The following is a 25,317-nucleotide window of genomic DNA, read 5'->3' as shown; positions in this document are numbered from 1 at the left end:
TATCCAGAAATGATAACTGCAGCAATATAAGGAAGGGATAAAAGAAATTCCATTCAAAGTAACAACAAAAAGTGTAAAATACCTAGGAATCTACCTTATAAATACCAAGAAAGAAATTAAATGAAATCAACTAATAAAACCAATTAGAAAAATAAAAGACTTAAATAATTTGAGCTTTATCAATTACTCTGGATTGGGCTATACCAATAGAAATGGTAATATTAACTAAATTAACACATAGATGAAATTCTTTATTAACCAAACTCCAAAAAAAGGTTACTTTATATAGTATTAAAGATATTATAAAATATATAGAGATCAAAAATCAAAAATCTCAAGGGAAAAAGTGGGAAAAGAACCTAGGAGTAAAAGATCTCAAATTATATTACAAAACAGTAATCATCAAAACTATTTGCTACTGCAAACTGTGGCATATGTATGTCATGGAACACTATTGTTCTATTAGAAACCAGGAGGGATGGGAATTCAAGGAAGCCTGGAGGGATTTGCATGAACTGATGCTGAGTGAGATGAGCAGAACCAGAAAAACACTGTACACCCTAACAGCAACATGGAGGTGATGATCAACCTTGATGGATTTGCTCGTTCTATCAGTGCAACAATCAGGGACAATTTAGGGCTGTCTGCAATGGAGAATACCATCTGTATCCAGAAAAAGAGCAATGGAGTTTGAACAAAGTTCAAGGACCATTCCCTTTAATTTAGGGAAAAAAAACCCAACATCCTATTGTCTGATCTTGTTATCTCTTATACTTTTTGTTTCTTCCTTAAGGATGTGATTTCTCTCTCATCACATTCAATTTGGAAAATTTTGTACAACATGGAAACAAAATAAAGACTGACAGATTGCTTTCCATGGGGTGGGGGTGGGGGTGGGGGGAGGGAAGTAAGATTGGGAGAAAAATTGTAAAACTCAAATAAAATCTTTAAAAATAAAAAAAATTTTAAAAAGAAGAAAAAAACTATTTGCTACTGGTTAAAAGTAAATAAGTTTATCAGTAGAAGATCAGACAAAAGGAAGGAGCCTAATGATGATCAATAAAACCAAAGATTCTAAATAGGAAGGTAAGGATTCACTATTCAATTAAAAACTATTGAGAAAACTGATAACAATTAGATTTAGAGTTTTAGACTAATAACTCACACCAGAGACCACAATAAATAGCATAATCAAAGGAGCAGAAAATAAATATCTTTCATAACTATCTATGGAAAGAGTTCTTAACCAAGTAAGAGATACAGAGGATCACCAATGATAAGAGACAACTCGGATCATATAAAATTGAAAATAAACAAATAGATGCAGTGCAGTAAAATAAAATAAGGTTCACAGTTAAGTGTTTGGAAAAATCTTCTGGCAAAATTTCTCTGTTAAAGTCAACTATCCAAAAAACATTAGAAATTAATACAAATATAAAAGAACTAGAATCATTTAAAAGAAATTAAAAAGTCAAAAGATAAGAGGAAGTTCCCAAAAGAAACCTATCCATAACGAATGAAAATGCTCTAAACCACTTATCATAGAAACTAAGTAAAATAATTCTAAAATTCTACTGCATACCTATCAGAATAGCAAAGGTGATATATAAAAAAGGGAAATGACAATTACTGAAGGAATGAGAGCAGAAGCACATTAATACACTGCTGTTGGAGCTGTTAATTGATCCAACCATTCTGAAGAGCAATTTGAAATTATACCCAAAACATCATTAAACTGTGATCCTTTTGAGTTAGCAATTCCACTATCAAGGATGTTCACTCAAAGAGATCAAAGGAAGAGGAAAAGGACAGTCTGATTTGCACAAAGATTCTAGGAAAGCATACTTCTGATTCAGAGAAAATAGGGATAGGATTCCACGAACTGAAATGCCTCAAAGGAAATAAGCTCAATATGAATACGGAATGGTCAAGAATAAAATTCTAATGTCACAAAGGTAAATAATTTCTATGTGGAAGAAGGGACTATGCTTGAAGAGACTGATATAGATTGACAATGTTAAAAAGAAAAGTACAGAATAAGAAAGCAAGATCAAAATAACAAAAGCTGAATATCAGAGCGTGACATAGTCCTGTAAAGTATTCTGTAGTCTAAAGCTCAGAATGAATGGAGCTAGTGAAAAATAAAAATAAAAAGGGGTTGCTGGGTGAGGTGTGGAGTATAGCTATATTAGGAGAAAAAGGATCAAAGATGAAATAGATCTTTGCTTATAGTGGAGAAGGCAGAGGTACTAAATCATTTGGGTTTTTTTTCCTGCAAAGGAGAATGACCCTTATACTAGAAGTGAAAGAACAAAAATTACTAACAAATGTTGATACACAAGAAGTAAAGAGATAGTAAAAGAGCTCCTAGCTGTGCTTGATAAACACAAACCACCAAAGCCCAAAATATCCTCCTTGGGTCCTGAAAGAACTGGTATATTTAATTGCTGAATTTAAATGCTGACCTAAATTAATGATATTTGAAAGAATATAGAAAACAGGAGATGATCTAAAAGACTAAAGATGAATGGATACATGTCCCGATTTTCAAAAATGGGGAAAAAAGGTTTGCAAATTATAGGTTAAGATATGAAAAATTTTTTTTAGGTTTTTTGTTTTTTGCAAAGCAAATGGGGTTAAGTGGCCTGCCCTAGGCCACACAGCTAGGTAATTATGAAGTGTCTGAGGCCGGATTTGAACCCAGGGCCGGTGCTCTAATCACTGTGCCACCTAGCCGCCCCTTTTTGTCATTTTTGATGATCCAATAGGCATTTAGTAGATTCTCAGTTTAAATTTGTGAGTGATTTGGGACATTTTGTCATTTAACTATTTATCATCTAAATTTCATTGAAAATTGTTCCTAGGGGCAGCTAAATGGCACAGTGGATAGAGCACCGACCCTGGAGTCAGGAGTACCTGGGTTCAAATCCGGCCTCAGACACTTCATAATTACCTAGCTGTGTGGCCTAGGCCAGGCCACTTAAGCCCATTTGCCTTGCAAAAAACAAAAAACAAAACAAAACTATACTCCCAAGTATACAAGGCATGAACCTGCTAGACTTAACCCCAAAAAAGATCCAAGAATGAGGAAAAGGACTTATATATACAAAAATATTTACAATTTCTTTTTATATCTTTTTGAAGCAGCAAAGAACTGAAAAAAAAAATACAGGATGCCCAGTAATTGGGGAATGGCTGAACAAATCATGGCATATAAATCTAATTAAATGGAAGCATAAGAATTGGTAAAATTGATGTTTTCAGAAAAAGCTGATATGACCTATATGAACCAGAGAATGAAAAGAGCAAAAACCAAAGAACAATATATCCAATATCCTATTGTATATAAATATAACTTTGAAAGATATAAAAACTCGACTAACTCTTTTCAGACATGGCCACTGAGATTCATTTTACTTGACTATGTATATCTTACATGAGGGTTTTATTTTTCTTTCTTTCAAATGGGGAATGGAAGGAGAGGGAAGGCATGGGGGGGGGGGGCAGCACTAAGATCACCAAAACTTTTTGCAAAGAAGTATTAAAGAATTTAAAAACATATTAGAGAATAGAATGAAACAAGTAAAAAATACAAACAAAACTGTTTGGAGAAATGATGGTTAATGTTTAAAGAGAAAAACATGAGGCAAAAAATGAAAAGCTATTCACAATAGAGATGAATAATCATTCTCTTCTCCCTTTCTGCTATATGTAAGGAAGTGTTCATCTTATTCGGTGTTGGTTAGGTCCATTATTATTTAATAAAGAAAAAAAAAATCCTTCAAGAGTTGCAATTCCTAGCTCAATTCTAAAATAGATCATTAAAAAGAAATGGTTGGCAATCATCTAGAAAAAGAACTGGGGAGTATCAAGAGCCAGACCTGGATTACACTCTTGGATCCAGCAATATCATACATAACTAGGTCTATATACCAAAGACATCAAAGAGAAAGGAAAATAAAATACATGTACAAAAATATTCATAGCTGTTCTTTTTGTGTTGACAAAGAATTCAAAAGAAATTGAGGGAATGCCCATCAATTAGGGAATGAACAGCTGAACAAGTTGTGGTATGATTGTGATGAAATACTACTGTGCTACAAGAAATGTTGAGGTGAATGCTTTCAGAAAAACATGGCAAGTGCAGATGCAAAGTGAAGTGAGAAGAAATAAGAGACTGCATGATAACAGCAATATTGTATGATCAACAGCAATGCATTACAATCTAAGACGTAAGTACTCATGTTGAAAAATGCTTTGCCTCCAGAGAAAGAATTGATGAATTCTGAATGAAGTTTGAAGCATACTTTATGCTTTGTATACTTTATACTTTTCTTGGTATTTTTTTAGGATCTATATTTTATTTCACAACATGACTAATATGGAAATGCTTTGCATTACTGCCCATGTGTAATCTAAATAAAATTCCTTGTCTACTCAAGGAGGGGGAAAGGGAAGGGATAAAATTTGGAACTCAGAAGTCTTTTCTAAAATGCTAAAAACTATTTTCACATGTAACTGGAAAAAAATTCTTTTAAAAAAAAGACAATCACAGAAAAACTAGAACTGGAAAAAACCCAGGTTATAACCAGGTGATCTTCATTTCGTTTTTCACAAGATTACTAAACTAGTAGAAGACAGAATACTGTGAACACAGCTTATCTAGGTGTAAGTAAAATCCTTAATAAGGTACTTTATAGGGGGCTGCTAAGTGGCCTAGTGGATAAAGCACTGGCCTTGGAGTCAGGAGTACCTGGGTTCAAATGCGGTCTCAGAAACTTAGTAATTAGCTAGCTGTGTGGCCTTGGGCAAGCCACTTAACCCTATTTGCCTTGCAAAAACCTAAAAATAAATAAGGTACTTTATACTTTTCTTCAGAGAATATGGAGAGGTATATGACTTGGGGTTGGAAAGTAATTCAAGATGGATTCAGAAGTAGAAGTGAATGTTTCAAACAGCAAAGTAGCAGGTCTCCAAAGATCTATTTAGCCCAGCTGGACATTTTGTCAATGACTTGGATACAGATCTACCCAATGAAAAGGGAGGAGGAACAGCCAACATTCTGATAAAGAATCAAAATCCAAAAGGATCTATGCAAGTTAGATCTAAGCATACTCTAATTATAAAGCTAAGAATGGTCTTTACGTTTTAAGATACAATATCACTTTATTTATCTTATCCAAGGATATACAAAAAGAGGGATTGGACATCCAGCAGTATTAGTCTAACCTCGCTGGAGTTTGAAGCCCATTCTAAGTACAAGAAATTCAACAGGGATAAATGTAAAGTCTAGCACTTGGATACAAAAACAAGACAAACAAAAAAACACCTTCACAATCACAAATCTCAGAGGCTTGGAAAAAGAACAATTGTTCAGAAAAAGGATCTAAGGGTTTTCATGAACTACAATTAGCTCAACTTGAGCCTACAATGTGATGTGATGGCCAAAAAGGCTAATGTGATCTTGGACCAAATCGAGAGGCCCCACTTCCCAGAACAAGAAAGTTAGTCTTACACTGGGTTCTTATCAGGTCTCATCCTAAGCACATGGTGGTCAGTTCTGGGCACTGACAAACTGGAGGGTGACTAGGGAAGGATCTCGAGTTCATGTTATCTGAGGATGGTGAAAGGAAAAGGACATACTTTATCCTGGAGAAAACACTGTGCAGAAGACAGCTGTCTAATGTGGAAGAGGAATTGGAGTTTTTGTTTGGCCCCAAAAGGAAGAAACAGGATCATTAGGTCTGAGTTACAAAAAAGACAAAAACAGATTTGATGTCAGGAAAGAAATTTGTTGAAATGGGTTAATAATCCAAAAGTAATTAGCCTGCTTCCAGACATGACAGGCTCTGCCTCCTTAGGGATGCTGAAGCTGGGGCTGAGTGAACACTTGTATTTTATAGGGGAAATAAAATGAGTAAGGTTTCATTGAGTGCCAGTCAGCACCACATTAAAGTGCTTACAAATATTATCTTTTTGAGCCTCACAATAACCCTGAGAGGCAGGTATGATTATGATCCCCATTTTACAGGTTGAGAAAACTGAGGCAGACAAGTTAAGTGACCTTTGCACAGTCACACAATTAGAGGTGAGTGTAGATTTATGAGAATTCCTGCATGAAGGAGGTGGACTAGATTAAATGATCATTTAAGAACTCACCTCTTAAACTTTTATCCATATGTATAAATATATCAAGAGCAGCACTTTTTTCTTAAATTCTGACACCCTCTGAACAAATATATTAATGGCAGCACTTTTTAGTAAAGAAATGAAAATAAAATGAAAGCTCAAATTGAGAAAAAGATGAACCAATTGTATTAATATAATGGAATATTATTTTGATGTAAGAAATTACAAAAAAGGCCAGATTCTGGGAATCCTGTAAGACTTATGTAAATGGATGCACAGTGAAGAGAGGAACACTGGAACAATCTAAAAAGTCAACACTGTAAAAAAAAAAGTTTTGAAATACTAAAGAACTCTGAGCATTCAAAACTTCAAAGAGAAAAGCATGCTTCCATTCTCCTGTGGACTAGAGTAGAATAAGGATGTCAAATTGTTTCCCTTAATTATATTTATTAAAGGTAGACACCAGTACAAACTTTTTAAAATGAGCAGCATGATCAACCTGGATGGACTTGTTTGAATGAGTGCAACAGTGCAACAATCAGGGACAATTTGAGGCTGTCTGCAATGGAGAATACTATCTGTATCCAGAGAAAGAACTGTGGACTTTGAACAAAGACCAAGGACTATTACCTTTAATTTAGAAAAAAAAATTGATATCTTATTGTCTGATCTTGCTATCTCTTATACTTTATGTTTTTTCCTTAGGGATATGATTTCTCTCTCATCACATTCAATTTGGATCACTGTACACCATGGAAACAATGTAAAGACTGGTAAACTGGCTTCTGTGGGGGGTGGGAGGAGGGAAGTAAGATTAGCGGAAAACTGTAAAACTCAAAATAAATAAAATCTTTTAAAATGAGCAGCAATGAACCAATATAAAACTCAGAGGAGAACAGAAGTTCAAAACGAGAGGCATCATTCTAAACCTTTTAAGAGTGATACTTATTAAAAGGGCTAAGTGTAAGTATTCTGAAGCGCAAGTTGATTCAAAATAAATGAGAGAACTCTCCAAACACACCCACCCCCTTGGTGGGGATGTGTCAGAGGGAAAGGGATGGGGGGTGGGAGTGTTTTGTTACTTTTTCAAAGCATTGAGAAGCTGTGCAGATTTTTTCCTCTTTTTTTTCCAAGTAGTTTTTGCAAGGCAAATGGGCACACAGGTAACCAGGAAGTGTCTGAGTAGGATTTGAACTCGGGTCCTCCAGACTCCCAGGTCCGGTGCTCTAGCCACTGCACCACCTAGCTGCCCCCTTCTTTTTTCTTTTTAAAAAAAATTGTTATATGAGTGAGGTTAATGAGAAAAATTGAGATAAGACATGCCAATCAAAACCTATTTTTAACTGCTCGTTATTTTAAAAAGTAAAGTTAAAAAAAAAGAAAAATGGAGGAAAAAGTTTTTAGGAATCCAACTTCAGTTTGGTGCAAAATTCAGTTGGAATTCTTTCTACACTGAAGCATCTGCCCTTTGCATCTTCAGGTGTTACTTGGCACTGTGACTGGCACAGAGTGGGCAATTAATAAATCTGCGGCTGCTCCATCACGTTCACTACAAAACACGAGGTGGTGCCAGGGGAAGGAGCGCCGGGCCCGGAGGCGGGAGGACCCGGGTTCAAGTCCGGCCTCAGACACTTAGTAAAGACCTCGCCGTGGGGCAGGAGCGCGGGGCCCCGCCACGCCCCCCGCCCCCCGGCCGGCCCGCAGGCCGGGAGGCCGCGCACACGCACGCACGCACGGCGGCCGCGGCCCAGGTCCCCGCGGAGCCCGCACCCCGGGGAGGCCCCCGGGCGCCCCGCGGCCGGCCCAGGGGCAGGCGCGGGGGGAGCCCGGCCGGGCCCCGCGGCACGCCGGGGCGGGGGAGGGGCGGCCCCGGGGCGCCCGCAGCCGCCCCGCCCCCACCCGCCGGCCCGGGGCCGCCCCTCCCCCGCCCGCCCGCCGCCCCTCGCGCTCACCGTCTCGGCCCCCGAGGGCTGGGGTCCGGTGCTCTGACCCCCCATCACCCCGCGAAAGAAATTCATGTTGCCGCCGTGTCCGGGAGGGCGAGGCTCCTGCCCGCTCGGCCCCGGCGCCCTGCCCCCAATCCCGGGCCTAGCCCTTGAACTCCGGACCCAGCCCCCGGCCCGTCGGTCCGCCCGCCCGCAGCCCGGAAACCACCGCCGCGCGGCCCGGCCTGCGCCTGCGCCTGCGCCGGGACGTGGCCTGACGTGGCGGCCGGGAGGGGGAGGGGAGGGGAGCGGCAACGGCTCGGGAGCCCCGCCCCCGCCGCCGAGGACACGCCCCCTTCCCGCCCCCGGTCCGCCCCCTGCGGGAGGGGCCCGACCCACCCCCGGCTTCGCGGCGAGACCCGGCGCAAGTCACCTAGTAGCCCGGATGGGAGGCGGGACCCCTCCGCGGTCCCCGCCGAGCCGAGGTCCCGGGACACAAACGGGCGGCAAACGTCGCGGAAAGACCGGCAGGCTGCGGGGGGGGGCACTCTAAGTAAATAAAACCTTCAGAAATGATGGGAAGACCGGCAGGCCGCGGGGGGGGGGCACTCTAAGTAAATAAAACCTTCAGAAATAATGGGCACTGTATCATGGCACTAAATGGGGGGACGGGGCTGAGAGAACCGCTTCGGATCAGGGTTCGGAAGGCGGCAATAAAGTAGGCACGGATGAAATTCAGGATTCAGACAGTTGGGTCTCCAGCCTAAATATGAACAGGACCAGAAGGTTCTGCAAGATCAAGGCAGTGTGAATTTAAAATTAATATCATGGGGCAGCTTGGTGGTGCAGTGGATAGAGCCCTGGAGTCCGGAGGCCCTGAGTTCAAGTCCAGCCTCAGACACTTTATCCTTGACTAGCTGTGTGACCTTGGGCAAGCCACTTAACCCCTTTGCCATAATAAAATTCATATCATTCTGTTGTGCAAGCCAGAGTCTGATCCACTTAGCTGTAGCTACTACAAAATAAATATTCTGAATCTTACCTATTCATTCTAATACCTGCAAAGCATTCTCCATCTTCTTTGTCTAACCCAACAGATCTTACCAGGAGCCTCAGCTTGGACTCCGTTAGATGAGAATTATGATTTTATATTGATCCACATGACATGTCATGAAGTTAGTTTCTGGAAATCCATTTCCCAGGAAGCTCTGGCTTGGGAATCAGAGAGAACAAAGCAACCTGGAACAATTCATTAACCCTGACAAGCCAGAATTCTTTCCCTGACCTGTACAGTCTGTGCGAAATGAAGTGAAACAGAAAATTGTATAACCTGTTCTGTCCCCAAGCAAAATAATGAAGTATCCCCAAAACTATGCAATCAACTTCACCATTTTCACAGACCTCCAATGCATGTGTTGTCTTACCCAGGTGGTCACAATTTTTAAAATTTGCTGTAATTGTTCTAAAGTCCTGTACAGGTGGGCTTAACCTAAGCAAATCACTCAAGCCCCCAAAATGTTTGGGTGGGTATTTTTGTGTGTGTGTGATTCACTTTCCTCCTTCCTTCCCATTCATGATTCATATGTACACTGTCTGCCTCACCTGCAGGAAGGTGAACAAATGTTGATTTGCATTTTTTGGATCTACCTTCCCCCTTCCTTCCCACTTATGATTCCAGTATACATTCTCTGCCTTACGGTGGACAAATCTTGATTTGCAGATCAGTTCCTTGCAAAGAGAGTGTGAGGGGCAAAGTGCTGACTTTTCAGAAACATAGTGCTAAATTAGTCTAAGCCATAGGCCTCAGTTTCTATTTCTTAAGAATCAGGTAAGCGTGAGAACCCGGATCTCGGGCTAGAAAAATCATGTCACCCTAACCTTACAAGATGCAAACAAAGACTAACTTTCATGGGAATGCTCAGGTATACTCCCCATCTCTTTGGACCATCAAGTTTGACCAATTGTTGTAAGGGTGCAGAAAAGAGGAGGGGGAATGGGTTGTGGGTTTTGTGGTTTTTTTAACCCTGCTTCAGCTTCTGTAATTCAGCTTTTCCTGTTCTCTCTCTCTCTCTCTCTCTCTCTCTCTCTCAGAACCAAATTAAATTTTAACTCTTTGCTGCCACTTTGAGAGGACTCTGAGCAGTCATTTTGGGTTAGGGTTTAAATTCCCCACACAAGAGTAATTAATTAAATCAATGCTTGATTACTGTCACTGTCTTTGGCCCACTCTGTTTCACTTAGGTTAGAGACTGGTTCAGTAAATTTCTGTTTTTTATCCACAGTGAAACTACATTTTTTCTTATGATGGCAAAGTCCATGAATCCCATTTTCCATTCCATTCCAGTCCATTCTGGCATGATTCTAGGAATATTGGTGTATGACCAGAGGATGCTCTCTCTGGCCTCAGGATGGGCTACTCAATTTCACCTGCATCCTTTTCCTGGATCCTGCATCAGGGACTAGGATTCCCTTAACAGGTCCATCAGACAGATAGGAAAGGTTCATAGTGAGTTCTCCCAACCCTGAGAACCTCCAGGCTATAGGTCAGAAAGAATTCTTGGCTCTTTCTTTGAACTGTCAAGCCAACTTTGATCTGTGAAGTCATCGGGAATGGCTCGGAGCTGGAAATTCCAGAAATTCTGGACCTCATAACCTATTGCTCCATTGGAATTTCAGCCTGTTAAACAATCGCACTCCTTAATGAGGAGGGGAGAGCTCTGCATTGCCTCTGGAAGAATCTACTTGGAGTTGATTCAATTAGACTTCTGTCTTAAGGACAGAGGTCTTTTCTAATTACATTGACTAATGGTCTTTTCCTTGACCTTTATGTCCATTCCAGACTGAAACTGCAATATGACTTTATATGATGACTTCCCTTGGCCCCCACTGATGAGTGTCCCTCAAGATGCCCAATATCTCAATTCCATTCACCCTCTAACAGATTAGTTTTTACAAAGGAATATTGACTTCAAAAGGTATGTCCTCAAATATACAAATTTACTCCCCCCAACTTGTGGAAGGTATAATTCCAATCAACCCTAACCCCCATATTACTTCAATCTCTTTAGATTAGATTGATAGCTAGAATATAGGTTCAAAGGCCTGTATAGAATATAGGTTCAAAGGCCAAATCCTAAACTCTCTTTGGGTACAGTTTTTGACTTCTCAGGGTTTTTCTGCCAAACTGGTAGGAATGTCTTGCCTGGTATAACCCATGTTCTAAGCCCACTGCTAGGGAACTCGATCATTATTGATTGAGTTCAACACCCTTCAAGGAATGGGATGGAGTTGGTGAGAGGTCAGAGAGCCTCAGCTTTCATCAGTACCCCTTTTGGACACTTCAAGGCCAGTTTCCTTTGGGATTGGTCAACCTTCAAATCCTCTTCAAGAAGAAAATTATGTTGGAGACAAGTGGCTTCCAGCTTCAAGAGAGAGGATTAAAGAGGCCAACCCTGCTTCAAGTTGCTAAAGGAAATGTCTCTGGGAAAAAAAGAGAGGACCTGGAAGTCTCTGCAATGTCCCTGTTCTAGAGACTAGGGAGTTTCCTGAGTTATCTCAATCCCAATGGAAGAGCTCCTTCATTGTGTATCATCTGGTATATATCTTCCTATATACACACTCTCCAATTTCTGTTTTGCTAAGACTGGGGTTCTTTGCTACTTGCTAAGTGTTCTGATTGTGAAACTGGTATTAGATGGGAAAGGGTCAAGTCTTGGACATAATGCTTGTGATGCTGCTTACCCCTGATAATTAAAAACAGTGGTCAGAGGTTAAAGTGAACCTCATCATATCCTCTAGTCTAATAATATTTAAGGAAGCAGTTAGATTTAATTTTAGCCTACCACTTGCTTTCCTGGGAAAGTAGAGCAGCCCCCCTGCTCTTCTTCCTGGTAGGAATTAGTTTCTTTTGGAGGAGGGTTGGGAGAGAAGAGACTGGAGTAGTCTATTCTGACATGAAGCTTCACTATACTATAAGTAAAGGGCTCACTCTCTACATCTGGAATTCTGGCTCAAATTCCTGGATCCAGTGGAATTGCACCATACCTAAGGCTGTTATCGATGTTATTCTTTCCTTCTGGGTATAGCTAGACAGAGATTGTCCCGTCTTAAAGATGTAGTCGATGACTACTAAGGACTTCAAAAAGGCTACTTTCTGTCCCAATAATAGGGGACCTCTGAGAAGTAGGGGACCTCCACATTAGGTAATCTGGGAGAGTACAAGGTCCTATTTCATTTTTCACATAGATATCCAGTATGTATTGAAGTATACAACTCCTCTCAGCAGTTCAGTGATCAAGGACAATTCTGAGAGACCTCTTTTGGAAAATGCCATCCATATCCAGAGGACAAATACAGAACAGAGCTTTTAAAAATTTTTTATGCTTTTTTCTTTCTTTCTCGTGATTTTTCGCCTTACTTCCAACTCTTTTTTCACAACATGACTAATATGGAAATATGTTAAACACAATTGTAATGTACAACCAATATCACATTGTTTGCAGCCATGGGGAGGGGTGCAACTCAAAAGCTTGCAAAAGGAACAATGTAGAAATTTATCTTTGCATGTAATTGGAAAAAGTAAACAAAATTAGAAAGCAAAACAAAAAAAAAAAGAGTTGTCCAGTTTAATTTGGCTTACCTCTCCTAGACAGAATGGACAATTAGGTACTAACAAATCTTTCAGAGACCTATCCTCTTAGCAAGCAAAAGACAGTAAAGAAAAGGGTCATTAAAAAAAAATCCCTCGTATAACAATTATAACAGCCTACCTTCTTTCCCAATTTTAGATTCTACAATAAAGTAGAAATAATGGTATCATCCAGGAGGACCTTAGAGCCAGTTCATATAGACTGAGGAATTGATTGCTCAGTTTTCAGAGAATTCACATTTTAGAAATCAGCAACCACTACAAACAGCAGTTTGAATTATTGTTTTGTTGATTATCTCGATTTAAGAACATGAGGGGCGGCTAGGTGGTGTAGTTGATAAAGCACCGGCCCTGGAGTCAGGAGTACCTGGGTTCAAATCCGGTCTCAGACACTTAATCATTACCTAACCGTGTGGACTTGGGCAAGCCACTTAACCCTGTTTGCCTTGCAAAAACAGGAGGAGGAGGAGGAGGACAATAACGAAGCTTAAAAGTGTATCATGGCCGGAGCCGAGCCCAGCGGGTCGCGGGGGCCGCGATGCCTCGGCGGGTGTGGACCGCCTGCTGGGCTCACCAACACGCTGGGCTGTGGCGCCCTGATGGCGGCGGGGTTTGGCGTGTGCCAGGCCTGGACCTGCGCCGCACGGCTGGCATGTTTGCTGTGGGCTGCAGCATGGGCCCCTTCCTGCACTACTGGTAGCAGTGGCTGGACAAGCTCTTCCCTGCCATGGGCTTTAAAGGCATCCGGACCATCCTGAAGAAGGTCCTCGTGGCCCAGCTGGTGGCCTCCCCGCTCCTGGGTGTCTGGGACTTCCTGGGGATGGGCTGCTTAGAGGGCCAGAGCCTGGACAGTGCCTGCCAGGAGCTGCAGGAGAAATTCTGGGAGTTTTACAAGGCTGATTGGTGTTTGTGGCCGGCAGCTCAGCTGGTGAACTTCCTTTATGTGCCCACCCATTACCGAGTGATGTATGTAAACAGCATGACCTTGGGCTGGGATACCTGCCTGTCCTACCTCAAGCACCGGGACTGCCTCCCTGGCCACAGGGGCCTTGCCTCCCGTACCGACTGAGCTACCAGGAGGAGCCAAGCACCTGGCAGGGACCTGGGCATCTGGGCCTGAGCTTGGAACAAGACTGGCCATGAGCTTGCTAAACACTCGTGGGCCCTAGAAACCTAATCGGAGATTGTCATTTAACTTAACTGATTTCCTGCATCCAGGCAATAGAGAAGAATATGAGTAGGGGCTACTCAGACCCACTCTTCCAAATAGGACTCCACTTTTCTGGAGACAAGTCACTGAGGATCTCAAAGCACTTTATGGATCAAAGCAGTGGAGGGGCTGGCTGGCAAGGAGGGAGCTCAAAGCAGCATGGTTAGGCCGACCTATGTCAGGCCAGACTGACTCCAGGACAGGTCCTTGGGATGGAGGACCAGAGCAGGAACAAGCATTGGCCTGGGGTTTCCCTGATTCAAATCAGAAAGTAGAAATCCTAAGGCCCCAAGTTAGCTCTGGCCCAGGGCTGGGGCCAGGGGGCTCCCCCAAGGGGGAAGCAGGTGGACAGGAGCAGATGTGGGGAAGCCCAAGCGTTTGGGGAGGAGACTTGTTCTGGGCTGCCATATGTCCTGGGCTAATAAAAGATTCTAATTCTGAAAAAAAAAAAGTGTATCATAAATATATTTTTTCCCAGAGAGTGTGTTGATAAATATTTTCCAGAATACCGGTGATTCCCATCTTACCCAAATCAATAGTACCCGAAACCATGGCTGTATTTATTACCTTACAAAATGAAGAGTTGGCATTATAAAGAATGGTTTTTATATCAATGTACCTACAATAAATAGTAATGGTCAATTATAGACAGGATAGCTAGGGGGCTGGTTTGGATAGAGCACTGGTTTGTAATCAGGAAGATTTATCTATGTGAGTTCAAATTCAGCCTCACATACTTACTAATATATAACCTGGGCAAGTCACTTAAACCTTTTTTTGCCTCAGTTTCCTCATCTGTAAAATGAGCAGGAGAAGAAAAAAACAAAGTACTTCAGTATCTTTACCAAGAAAACTCCAGATGAAGTTTGTATCTGAAGACTCAGACACAACTGAATAACAGCAACGTTATAGATACTATGTAAATATAGATACTTAGCAATGTTCTGCATTGCCAAGACCTCCCCTCTCTTTTTACTATTCAGAGACATCTTGCATTCCAGAGCTAAGGCCCAGAAAGAAAGCTGTACCCTGAGCCTGACATAACAATAATCCTTTGTGATTCCTGAGCTCGGACAAGAACCTACAGGAACCATATTCCCATCATGAAGCCCTGCTGTGAATCAAACTTGCCTCATTATTACTCTTACCCCTCATTACCATGGCCATACTTCACTGCTAGGTTCTTTGTTTAACCCCAACTATATATATGAAGGCTAAATGTCACTGCCTAGGGGGTCTGCTCAATCATAGAGCAGCCCCTTAGCATGAATGTCTAATTTCCCTCCTCCAACAAAATAGTGTTTTTCGTTTATACCCACTGTTGGGTCTTTGATTTTATTTTATTTTCAGAGTTTAACAGTTGGTGTATAATCTTTGTGAACTGTTTGGTATTTTTAGAATTAACAGCTGTTGTATAACCTCTGTGGCTCTTTGGTCATTTGTTTTCTGGGTTTGACACTTAGAGGATCCACTGATAAATCATTGAGGTAGAAAGCAAAGATTTGGAAGAAATAAGGACAGTTAAATGTTCCAATATTTGGGAAACAAAAAATCTTGGAAATAGAAGATATACTACCCCAAAACACAGTCTTTGCTCTGGAATAGCCCTACTATACTTTGGATAGGGGAAAGGTTATGAAGATAATTACCCTGTCATTTGGCATCAGACAACATAGAGAAAAAGTTTCTTTACAGTGGAATACATGAACTCAGCCTGGATGATCCTGGTTTAAGCAGCTGTTTGGGTGATTAACAGTAAATAGTATTTTGGTCATTGGCTTTAACAGTAGGGTAAATTTCAGTTCATCCTAAAATCATATTTACTATAACAAGAATATCATTATAGGATTTGATCTTTTGAATAAAATCAACATTATTCTAAGAAAAGAAAAAGACTTATCATATAGGCTTCTCTTTTTGTCTCTGTTGGGTTTTCCAGTATTATGTTGATAGATAAGGCTGGTACAATAATATTGTTGGGCCTTTAAAGAAAAACATCTTTGAATTGTAGTTGGACTAATTAGCACCAATTTCCCCCTTTACTCTGAGCTTATTATGCCAACCACAGAAGCAAGTTAAGAATGACCTTAGGCACAAACGAGCCAGTTGGGCTTTTGGAAGAGCAAAGTCTTCTAGAATGGCTAATTAGAAGCTAAGGAAGAAGTAAGATAAAGTAATAATTGCTTTGCTTGAAGATTCTGCCTCCACCTTCATTTTCTAAATTTCCTGGAGATTTAGAGAAGAATGGTCTTGGATTGGATTTCTGATTTCTGAAACAACTCTCTGTACAGGTTTCTTATAATCTGTGAAAACAAAGATGGTGAATTTTGCTAAAGGCTTAAATGTTTCATTTCAATTTTTACTCTCCTAAACTTGTTTCCTCTCCACTTGGGCAGAGGTCTTGAAGAATGTTTCATCTGAAAGAGGAGTCTGCAGGCTGCTGTACAGGGGTTTTTAATAGATCCTGCTGCAAAAATCAATGATACAAATTGAACAGTCTTAAGCATGGAAATCATTTGGAGAGGCTATCACCATTGGATTTCTACAGAACAACCATCAAAAGCAATATGAACATTCATATTGTTCCTTCTTGAACTTAAGTGTTTTAGAATTAGGCTTTCTGTGAAAATTTCTGGTTTCCCAATGACTGCTGTACTGGCTGCCAAACCCATATCAACTCAGTGAAGAACCATAGCATTGCCTTCCAGACAACTGTCTCTACAATGACAGCTCTAATTCATGAAATTATCAAAGTACTCAGGCTAAAGAATAGGTTCCTAATGTAATATAAACCTTACATTATTACAAAATTCAAGCAAAACAAAATAAAACAACCCAGCACTACTATACAAAACTTTCCAAAATTGATATGTTCTTCATCTGGAAGAAGATCATGCCAAATTGTCAATGTAATACCCCACTAAAATGAAAACAATCTCATTAACTGAAAACATAAATCTAATTTAATACATCTCCAAATCATGGAATAACCTTTCATTCATTTATCTTCCAATTTTCAACCAGCCAAAAAGCATTTATTAAGCACTGCCATCTGAAAAGCATTTTACTAAGTGCTGAGAATACAAAAAGTACAAAAAAATACAAAAATACAAAAAAAGATGGTCCCTGCCTTCAAGGAGCTCCCAGTCTAGTGGAGAAGACAATATTTAAACAAATATGAAGAAACAAACTACAAAAACAAGAGTAAAAGGAAATAATGAATAGAGGGAAAGAACTAATATTATGAGGGAAAAAGAAAGGTGTATTGTAGACAGTAGAATTTTTAGCATTTCTGTGATAATTACTCTCAGAAATCAGTCCAGAATTGTTGGTACTTTTAATCTCACAGCTACAAAGAGTTAGTACCAATAATTACTATTTAGTATACAGATAAATTATGACATGGATAATAATTGCTTACAATTAATTGATCAAACCTAAATAAATCCAAATTTTTAAATGTTCACTTTTAATAAATTCTAAGAAATCTCAAAATTAACTCTGACTCCGCCAGAATGTTACCATTTCTTTTAGTGACATTTGCTCATTTATAGGTATTGGTAGTCACCATAATCATCTCTTATCTCATCTATCTTAAATTTGATTTACCACTTTCTGCCATCCTGCTTGGTAGATTTTTCTCCTTCTAGATTTTTAAAATTGACCTTTAAAGGAAATTCTAACAAGTTGGCAAAAGTATCAATTCTTGTTTAAGTAAAAGAAAAAAAGGCACAAAACCTCTCTTCCTGTGGAAATGGAAGCCACTCATTTGAATTCTATTGTATTCAAAGGTGAATTTTTAAAAATTTTCTACTATTAATAGCATTTATATACATTTCAAATTGTCTTTTAATTGAGTTTCAGACTTAAATGGCAGGCCACTCTGATATCTTTGCCAAGAAAACTTCAGGAAGAATTGGAAATGACTGAAATAACTAAGTAACAACAGCAACATTCTAACAATGATCAACTGTTACTTAACTATTCTGAAGTGGACCATGATCCAAGACAATTCCTAAGGACCTATGATGAAAAATGTTATCTACTTCCAGAGAGAGAACAGATGAACTCTGGGTGACGAATGAAGAATACTTTTTGTATCTTTATTTTTTCTTACTTTAGCTTTACTTGGCAACATGATTAATATGGAAATGGACTTTGAATGACAACAAATATGCTATTGCTCTTCATCTCAGTTCTGGCCAACTCTTTGTGACTCCATTTGAATTTTCAAGGTAGAAATACTGGAGTGGTTTGCCATTTCCTTCTCTATGCTTGCAGTTGGGTAAACTGAGGCAAGCAAGGTTAAATGACTTGCCCAGGGCCATACAGCTAGTGTTTGATATGAAACTGAACTTGGATCTTCCTCTTCCAAGTCCAACCTGTTATATATACTGGGCCACTTAGCTATACATTTACATATATAACTGATATCATATTTCTTGCCTTCTCAATAGATGGAGGGGGGAGGTTGTAAGGATGGAGAGAATGTAGAACTTAAAATTGTTAAAAAAAAAATCAATGTCAAAAATAAATATTTGTACTCTGTCTACTGTGTAAATGTTTATTTCTTAGTTTTTAAATTATTTATTGACCAACTCAGAACTTTTGTTGCAATTCACTTCATTTCTTTTCATATTGATTTGGGATTTTACTGTTTTATATTATTATTTTCTTACTGTTATATTTCTCTCCTTTCAAATTATATTTTCAATTTTATCTTCAGATCTAGCTTCCCTTTTCTCCATTGAATCTATTTTTCCCAGATGAGCATAATTTTATTACAAATCCATTGCATAACATTTGATCAGAGACAAAACTTTCAGGTTGAAAAAGTTTCTCCTTTTACCCAGTAAGAAATTTCTTATTTAAGATCTTGCATCTGTATGGCATATCCTAATTCCTTTTAGGGGCCTTTACATTTAAATTTGGCAGAAAAGGAAGCCCATTGAGACCAGGCAAACCAAATTCTTCCTCTATTGGATGAAATACTGTCTTTTTCTCAAAAATGTTTTATTTCTTTTTTCTGCTATTTTTTAAAAAAAACCTCCTATTGTAAGAACCTCTCCTATTGTTCTAAAGAACAATTTGGAACTATGCCCAAGGTTTATAAAACTGGTCACCCTCTTTGATCCAGCAACACCACTACTAGATTTGTGTCCCAAAGAGATTTTTTTAAAAGGTGGGGGGGGAAATCTATTTGTACAAAAATATTTATAACTTCTTTTTGTGGTGACAGAATTGGAAAATGAGGGGAAACCCATCAATTGAGGAATGACTGAACAAATTGTGGTATATGATTGTAATGGAATACTATTGTACAATAAGAAATAACTAGCAGGATATTTTCAGAAAAATCTGGAAAGACTTACAGGAACTGGTTCAAAGTGAAATGATCAGAAGCAGACACAATTATCCAAAGGGTTTTTGATGAAAAATACTATCTACCTCCAGGGAAAGAATTGATTGAAATTGAATGCAGATGGAAGCATCCTTTTACTTTTACCTTATTATTCTTGGGTTTGTTTGTTTGTTTGTAAAGTGGGGTTTGCCTTGCATTTTCTTTTGTAATATGGCTAATGTGAAAATATTTTACTTGCCTGCACATGTATAATTTATATCGGGTTGCTTGAGAAAGGAGGCAGAGAATTTGAAAATCAACATTTTAATTAACATATGTTAAAAAATGTGTTTACATTAAAAAAATAAACAACATATATACTAAAACAACTTTTAAAAAGAGTAAACTATGGGGATGCTTTGAAAAATCAGACCCTTGAATCTGGTCCATCTAATCTTGCCCAACAGAGGGCAAGAAAAGGGAATAGAGGGAGGGATCCTAGAAAGACCTCCATCCCCAATCCCACTGATCCTATCATCAGTGACACTGGTCCAGTAACAAACGAGTATCCAACTGGGAGCTGAAATAGGGCAAACTTATATACAATAAGGAAAGGAAGCTTCAGGAAGAACCTCTTCAGGGCAGTATTAATGCCAGCTGTAGGAATGTACAACAGCCCTCAACTCTCAGAGCCCACAGAAAGTTATACCTACCTCAAGAAAACTTCATGAATACCTCACAAAAGGAATTCTAAGAAGAAATTTTGTCAAATATGCTGTCTAAGCTTGAGCCCACTTTGTCCATGACTCTCTACATACTTGTGGGGTGGTACATGCCAGATTGTGGAGGGGGAGATACTTTTTTAAAAAAATTAACTGTTCTGATACCATCTTAGCAAATCCTTCAAGCTAAAAGCTAATTACTCTGGCTGAATAATTTATATTAACTGGATAATTAATAACAAATACACTGGTATAGGATCATGGATAGTAGTATTAGAAACCCTCTCAGTCTCTCAAGGTTACCCCTAGAACTGAGGAGACAACCTTTGCATTTATATTTCTCTAAGTATTACTAGAATATTTTTTCAAAGGGTCTTTGATTTGAATTTCTTCTTAAAAATAACTGCACATACCATTAATGTACATTTGCTGTGAATGAAACCTTGAGATTATTTCCTTGTTTTGGTATAATCATTTTTCTTTTAAGTGCTGACACTTGTTTTGATGCTTTTGAAATATATATTTTATATATATAATATATATACATATACAGATTTCAAATAAAATGTGATTGAATTTACAAGAAACTAAAAAATGTTGTGGCCCTAGAGTAGAGTATAGCTCCAACCTAGTAATACTCACAAAGATGGAAGAAATATTTGGGGAAGGGATTTGACCAGATGGTCAGGTAACATTGATTTTTCATTCTCCTTCCAACCTTTAGTACTTTAATTCACTGTAAGGGAAACAGAAAGACAAGCAAATAAAAAACTGGAAAGTTGTGCTATTGGATATACAAGAGATAACATTCTTGATTAGAGAAGATATTAGATTAGCATTTAGATTACTTGCTGAGAATCAAGACCAAGAAGTATGATAGACCAATTCATTGCTGACCCAAGCAAGCATGGAAGAGAACGGTGAATTTTCTTTTATCTACCTTTTCCACAACTGGTGAAATCAAGTCTCCCTGTTGCTACTTACTTTCTTTAATTCTACTTTTCCATTACTCCCTTACATTTTGTTTTAATTTCTAAGACTTCTAAGCTGCAATAAGGATGTTGGCAAACAAAAATATGTATTGTTTACCTTAGTTTATTTATTATTCAGATACTGATATAAATGAAGAAAGAAAAAAGAACCTTGGAATTCCCAGTTCTAGAGAAATGATTCCTTATTTAGAGATTAGAAACAAACTGGTCAAGTGAAGCTGATCTGGGTGCTTGAAACTAATTTAGGACTGTTAGGCAAAGTGGGGAGACCTGGTAATACTTTAAATACCTTAGACCAATGCAATCCTAGTTACATTTGGGTTGATTAAAAAAAACTAATGGAACAAGAATGGGAAGAGATGTCATGTTGTCCTTGGGCTTGAAAGGAAAGCCACATCTCAGGTGCGCAATGGAAGTGAGATTCTGAGCATCTTCAGAGGAGTCTTCTAGTTCAGAACATAATGACCTACTCAGCTTTGCTTGCTTGACAATGCCATCTGGTGGTAAGATATAATTTCACTCAGAAATCTGATTTTCCCTTCTGCAACTTTTCAAGAGTAATTTACTGGATTAATAAGCAAGATGATGTTTTGTCATTGACCCTATGGCCTTTTATTATTTTGTTTGTTTTACTTTGAAGTTTTCAGTTTTCTCTCAGCTATGTGATAATAACAATTCACATTTTAATGCTACAAGTATTATTTTATACTTATTAGTTTTAGCTAATTTATTAGCTTATTAGCTAAATTTTATACAGTATTGGCATCAGGATTTGAATACGATCCTTTATAGTCTAGGACCTATTCTCTTTCTTCATTACAATTTGTCAATATTCTTCAAATTGTTGCTTGTTTTGAAAAGTGACAACTCTGCATATTTGTTTACTGGATGCTCCCATTAATCATACAAAAGCAAGTGCTCGTATAGAAAGCAAGAATTTGAAATATATTTTCTTATATTTAGATATTTCACTTTTATCTACTAGAAGCCCAGGGTCATTTTTTAATAAATTATAGAGATGACATTGCTGGTTTTTATAAAGTAGTAATCAAAACATAAGATTGAAATTTGAAAACATTGCAAAAGGAACAGATAGTTTTATAAAATAGTTATTTTTTTAACTTTTAAACTTCAATACAAATTAAGAAAAGAAAAAATTATCTTGTGCACAGCAGAACATGGGGATTCAAAACATAAAGCAATAAAAATTTCCATTTCGAGATTGCCTACATGATAAATACTACACATTAGGTTAAAAATTATCCATCTTTTCTTTGTTTCCGTGTAGATTTTCTTTTGTTTTCTGCTGTAAACTCAAAACTGATAGTTCTAAGACTATATATTCAGTTCTTTTTATTTTTTTTGCATACTTAGTGGGATGGAAACAAAATCTTTCCAAGTATAACCCAGGTTTTCTAGCCTGAGGAGTTTTAGGTGTTATCATTTTGATGGAACTCTGGATTTGTAGAGAAAATGCTGACATAAGGTTGGGGGAAGGATAAAGTTGGTGTAAGAATTTGGAGAAGAGAGATATTCTTTACATCACCTATGGTGCTAGATTCTCTTTCAGGAGAAAAGGCTAAACACTTTGGAAACTGTGGGGAATATATTTCTTAACCATATCTGTGATTTCTTATTTTGCTCCTTAGTAACTTCAGGGAATTCTCCTTGGGTGAAATTAGGGTCTTTCTCTCTTGGTTGAGTTGAGACCTTATCTCACTTTCATCCAAAGAAATAATTTGCTTGTCTATTTTCTGTTATATTCTAATTTATAAAACCTCCAATTTCTGTTTAGTATTTGCTTGTATCAATGGGTTTATTCATTCATCACTAATTGTAATGTTCTTTTGCATAACCTGTATTTGGCAGGAAGAACTCAAATTGGTGAATGCAATTAAAGAACTAGCAATGAAGGGAGTAGCTTTTGTTTAGAATCCCCCAAAATCTTACCCCTAGACCAGCAATATTTGGATGTGATATTCACTTAATATAGTGAGTTGGATAGGTCCTAATTAATGTGCAAAATGATTCTCGTGAAGTAGCCACTTCATTCAAATTCACACTGCATATTTTCATTAGGCTAGAATCAATTGCCATATTTTACATAATTATAACTTCCAATAGTGCTAATTTTGAATTTGAATACACCTGCAACCACTTCATGGGATACAATGTTCATGCTAATTAGGATCTAACTGCACCCTTCCCAGAAAATGGAGGAAAAAACACAGCCTCTTGGCCCTTCTCCTGCTCCTGGTAAGACAGAAATTGCAGACTCCCTTAGAGAGAGGTAGGCAAGATTCCAGAGATTTCTATCAATGCTACCCACAAGCTCCATTTAGAAAACTCCTATGGAATTATTTATTTTACATGGACACATACATACATACACACACACACACACACACACACAATCTTATAAAAGTACAGGAATTAGAATAATAATAATATAAATATATTTTATTTTCTAAATATTAATAACATGAATAATATAAAAACGTAACTATATATTAGAGAATCAGATTATAAATTATAGAATTGAGGAAGCAGCCTGGTATGGTAGCTCTAGAATGAGAGGAATGGCTTCCAAGCCTACCTCAGATTCTTGCTACTTCTTGGACCACAACAAATTTTTTAAACCTTCTTGGCTTTGGTTTTCTATAAAATTAGTAGATTTCTATTGATCCTTTTTTGTTTCTTATATCATCACAGTTATCCCAGATAGCCCTCTTCTATCCTCTTTCAGAAAGTTATATCCTATAACATCTAGTGATTTTCAGAGAAGGGAGGAGGGGAATCAGCACAATTAATCAATACATTGAAAAAGTTGAAAAAACATGTGCAATGAATGTGTAACACCTGTGGACCTCCAACCTTCATGGAGGGGTAGGTTGGGGATGTCTTATTTCTTCACACAAGTCTTGACTGATCTTTTTACTTATGCTATATATTTTTTTGGTGTGGTGTTCTTTCCATTTACATTGTTGAAAATTAAGTATATTGTTTTCTTGGCTCTGCTTACTTTACTTGGTAATTATATAGATCTTCCCATTCATCTCTGTATCTCACAACATTATTTCTTATAGCACAGTGATATTCCTATATATTCATATGAGATAATTTGCTTAGTCATTCTCCAATTGATGGCAATTCAGTTTATTTCTAATTCTTAACTATCACAAAAAAAGTACTGCTATAAATATTTTGATGTATTTAGTATTTTCATTTAGGAGTTTAGGAGGTAACTGGTGAATGTTTTCTATTTTCAAAAAAGAATTTTTAATCATCATTTTCTAAAAGGGAGGTGAATTATATGTCAATAAAGCACACAAAGATGAGAAGGCCTTCCCCAGGACAACCTTTGTTGTGTAAGTTTTATCTTTTGCTCTCAAAAAGAACCAAAATGAAATTACTGTGTTGGAGTTTGACATAACACGTTGAAGGCATAGTGTGTCTGACCGTGACTGATTAAACCAGGACAAACTCAGAAGGTTCTACCACAGGTCAGGCACAAATAGTCTGCGTGAACATTGAGAATGGAGATGTCTCTAAATTGCTCATCTCTTATTTCTTTTGAGCTTCTGCAATTGTACTTTGTTCACAGAGCACAGAAAGCATGCAATATGGGAGATCTTGTACTTCATCTCCCATATTACACAATTGATTCCAAAGGTCTTCAGAGAGACCCTGACAGTATCCTTGTATCATTTCTTCTGACTTCCACCCATTAGAGTTGTAGAGAGAATGCACTTGTTTTGTAGCATTTCTTCTAAAGTTCAGTAAGAAATGAAAGTCCAAGTTAAAATCAGACCCAAAACAGGTAATTCATCTAGAATATTCTATAGGCTTTTCTTTGACTTTGTAGAATTCCCCTCTCACTCCTATCACTTGGGTAATTTTTGATATTGCTTTTTTTTTTTTGCAAGGCAATGGGGTTAAGTGACTTGCCCAAGGCCACATAGCTAGGGAATTATTAAGTGTCTGAGGTCAGATTTGAACTGGGGTATTCCTGGCTCCAGGTCCGGTGCTCTATCCACTATGCCACTTAGCTGCCCCCTTGGTATTGCTTTCAAAAAAAATTTTTTTGCTATCCTGATTTAGAAAGCACCAGTAAACAAAAGTGATTTTACATACAAAGCTAGAAAATGATTACCAATAATATCCTTTATGTATTAATTTTTAGATTCAACATTTTAGTTTCAAAGCTGTCCCATTTGTCCTTGTTTGCCTCTGGTCTACCTTTTGTTCTTTTCTTAGCATTTTTGAAATGTTTGACACTTTAACCTTTTTTTTATCACCCCATTTTCTCTCCTCTAATACTTCACTAACCCCAATTAAAACAAATAATTA

The 25,317-nt window shown here is 38.2% G+C and overlaps 1 protein-coding gene and 1 pseudogene across 2 annotated transcripts in view; one reads left to right on the top strand and one right to left on the bottom strand.

Annotated features, from left to right (window-relative positions):
• USO1 (USO1 vesicle transport factor) overlaps positions 1 to 8,328 on the bottom strand; it is a 99,541-nt gene extending 91,213 nt beyond the window's left edge. Inside the window, exon 1 of one of the 2 annotated variants that reach the window (XM_074228468.1) lies at positions 8,082 to 8,328. In XM_074228468.1, the coding sequence (XP_074084569.1) occupies positions 8,082 to 8,147 (66 nt within the window). In that variant the 5' untranslated portion in view covers positions 8,148 to 8,328. The remainder of the gene's footprint in view (positions 1 to 8,081) is intronic. The other variant, XM_074228467.1, reaches the window with a different exon arrangement.
• Positions 8,146 to 13,774, top strand: LOC141519093 (mpv17-like protein 2 pseudogene; annotated as a pseudogene).
• Positions 13,775 to 25,317: the final 11,543 nt, after the last annotated feature.

This window comes from Macrotis lagotis, chromosome 3, assembly GCF_037893015.1.
Source record: "Macrotis lagotis isolate mMagLag1 chromosome 3, bilby.v1.9.chrom.fasta, whole genome shotgun sequence".
Taxonomy (NCBI): Eukaryota; Metazoa; Chordata; class Mammalia; order Peramelemorphia; family Peramelidae; genus Macrotis; species Macrotis lagotis.
Note: the sequence above shows the minus strand (reverse complement) of the source record. Positions and strands in the feature narration are given on the sequence as shown.